This window comes from Eulemur rufifrons, chromosome 16 (genome assembly GCF_041146395.1).
Source record: "Eulemur rufifrons isolate Redbay chromosome 16, OSU_ERuf_1, whole genome shotgun sequence".
Taxonomy (NCBI): Eukaryota; Metazoa; Chordata; class Mammalia; order Primates; family Lemuridae; genus Eulemur; species Eulemur rufifrons.
The window spans coordinates 43,600,291-43,603,380 of record NC_090998.1 but is presented as its reverse complement, the minus strand read 5'-3'; the positions used below and the strand labels follow the sequence as shown (position 1 = coordinate 43,603,380).

The 3,090-nt window shown below is 38.9% G+C and overlaps 1 protein-coding gene across 1 annotated transcript; it reads right to left on the bottom strand.

Moving 5' to 3' along the window:
- Positions 1–234: 234 nt before the first annotated feature.
- LOC138397434 (olfactory receptor 6C2-like) lies at positions 235–1,173 on the bottom strand. The gene has a single exon (XM_069491455.1). It carries the CDS (start codon positions 1,171–1,173, stop codon positions 235–237), a length of 939 nt encoding a protein of 312 aa, XP_069347556.1.
- Positions 1,174–3,090: the final 1,917 nt, after the last annotated feature.

Here is a 3,090-nt window from a genome sequence, read left to right as displayed (position 1 = left end):
GGGGGGTGGAACTGGTGATTGACTGAAAATGGTCATGAGGAAAACATCTGGGGTGATGGGAGTGTTCTAAAACTGTATCATGGTGGTGGTTTCACAACTTTATTATTTACTAGAATTTATTGAATAATACACTTACAGTTGGTGAATTTTATAGTAGTTAAATTATATGTCAATAAAACAAAAATGAGTGTAAGGAGTTCTTTTACATTTTTACCTTTTGTATTCTCTAGTCCTTTAGTTCTTAGAGATAGCTGCAACCCTTTTGATCATGTCTTTGAAAGCTTGTATCACTTGCTTGTTCCTCAGAGTGTAAATGAAGGGATTCATGACTGGGGCTACTGAAATGGTGAGCAGTGACACCATCTTATTCATAGCGACCCCTTCTTTTGCAGATGGCTTAATATAGATGAAGATGCAGCTTCCATATGTGATAGAAACCACAATTATATGAGAAGAACAGGTGGAAAAAGCCTTTTTCCTTTGCTGGGCAGAAGGGAATCTGAGAATGGTCCTGATGATGTATGTGTAGGACATAATCACACATACCAAGGTGAAAATGAGCATCAACACGGACAGGATCAAGACAAATCGCTCTATAAACTGTGTATCTGAACAGGTAATCTTCAGGATGGGGGCAGCATCACAGCCAAAGTGATCTATGACATTGGAATCACAAAACTCAAGATCAAAGCCCATAATGTAGGGTGGGAGGACAATGATCAGTGCTAACATGTAGCACCCAATAAGGAACTTGATGCAAACTCTGTTGCTCATGATGGTCGTGTAACGCAGGGGCTTGCAGATGGCCACATAACGGTCATAGGACATGGCTGTCAGGAGAAAAAACTCAGTCACACCCAGGACAACAACAAAAAATAATTGAGTGGCACAAGGATTATAGGTCACTGTGTTGTCCCCAGTGGCAAGGGTATACAGGTATCTGGGAATACAGACAGTGGTAAAAGAGACTTCTAGAAAAGAAAAATTCTGGAGAAAGAAGTACATAGGAGTTTTAAGGTGGGGATCTACAAATGTGAGTGTGATGATGGTCAGGTTCCCAATGACACTCAGCAGGTAGGTGATGAACAAAAAGACAAAAAGCAGAATCTGTAGATTTGGGTCATCTGTTAGTCCCACAAGGATGTATGTGGTTAACACTGTATAATTTTTCATCACTGACCTCTGACTTCTTCATGTTCTGTGGGTAAAACAAGGCAGAAATTGGACATAAGTGGAGATCAAATAAATTATTAGCAGGAACAGAGTGAAAATGCCAGGCAAACCAATATTATTTTATTTGATAATGTTATTGCAGTGGTAGCTTGTCCTACTCTGAGATTCATACAATGGTATGGCCAGATAGCTGGTATTAAGAATTCTCATCATTATCTTTATGAGAAGTTTATGGTATAGGAACTCCTAGATCAAACAAATAGTCAACCCCTACCCAGAACAAAACCTGTAAAGGAAACACTTTCAGGCAACATCATTCATGTAAAAACAAAAGCAAAAACACTATCACGAATCATGTAGTGCAGCAGAGGAGTAGCACTACATATTGGATTGGGACATATACTCAGGAGCTTGAGTGTTTGGGTTCAAATTGTGATTCATTCAGCATGTGACTTTAGGCAAGTTATTGAGCTCTGTGCCTCCATTTCTTCATATGTAAACTGTGGAGAATAATCGCAACTTACATCCTAGGGTTGTTAAAGGAATAAATGAGTTAATACATTTAAACCACTTAGTAAGCATCTTAATAAGCACTATATAAGGGTTTTGTTATTATTACATGCAAAGCTTTAGAATTAATGGTAATAACCCATCTGGTCATAAATACTACATATCTTACTTCAGTGCAATGCAACTAGAGTTGATCGTTGATTATAAGGATGTGAAGTTTCTACAACTTCTCTTCTTAGTTTCTGCATTTTCTTCCAACTCCACAGCCAAATAGCCTCATTTAAAATAACTACTACCTTTCTGCCTTCCTCACTTTCAAAACTGCAGGTACATTGAAAGATGTCATTCCCCTGCCTCAGTCCCTTCAATGGCCTCCTTCTGTACTTGGAATAAAACCCAAACTCCCTCCTTTGGTCTGCAAATTCCCACATGATCTGGCCTTGTACATCTCTCCAACCCCAGCTTTTCCTCTCAGTCAGCATGTCCCAGTTACAGTGGCCTTTTTCAGTCCCTCCAACGTCATATATGTCTATTCCTTGTAATTTTTTAGATCTCACCATAACTATGATCTCCTCAGAGAGGTCCCACCTGGCTATGCTCTCCAAAACAAGCCTTCTACAAACTCAGGGTTTTCAGTATTACATTCTGTTTTTCCTATGGCACTCTTTTACTCTTTGTATTTACATATTTTCTTTCCAGCTTGTTAATTTTTATCCCTACAAGACCACGTGGTCTGTAAAAACAGGAGCCGTGTTTGTTTTGTTCACTACCTTCAGTGTACTGCCAGCAATGTGTCTGGCACTCAGTAGAAGTTAAATACATATTTGTCAACAAGTATGACTGAGCATTTTATATGTGAAAATCAACTGGATGATTACACAAATCTGAAACACATTCCTTTGGAAGGTTTGCATTATGCATCCATTTCTATTTAGTCACTTATCTCCAATAAGGTTTCTAAACTTATTGAAGCTATTTGTGGCATCAGTAAGGTAAAAAAAAAAAAAATCATTTTGGACAGTGAGCCCCCTAAACTGACACCAGGCCAGTTTGGCTGGGTATGAGAGTAAATCAAGACTTATAATTTTCACATTATTAGAGTTTAATGTGCAGAATTGGTTTGTGAAAATGGGGAGATAGAAGATTGAATTCCATGGAGTTTGTCTCAGCCCTTGATCCCCTTTACCCCTAATTTTCCTCTAGGAGGTTGGATGAGGCTGTTGGAAAGTTAATTCCTGGGTAAGCAGAGTGCAATTTCCTAGGTCATTTTGTTGATGGTGGTGGTGAAGGTTTGGGGCTTTGGAATCAGTCAGATCAGGTGCTAATAATGGCTCCGTAGTATTCTCCTTCCTTCAGTTTCATCATCCATAACATGCTAGTATTATTATCGCCCTCATTGAATTGCAC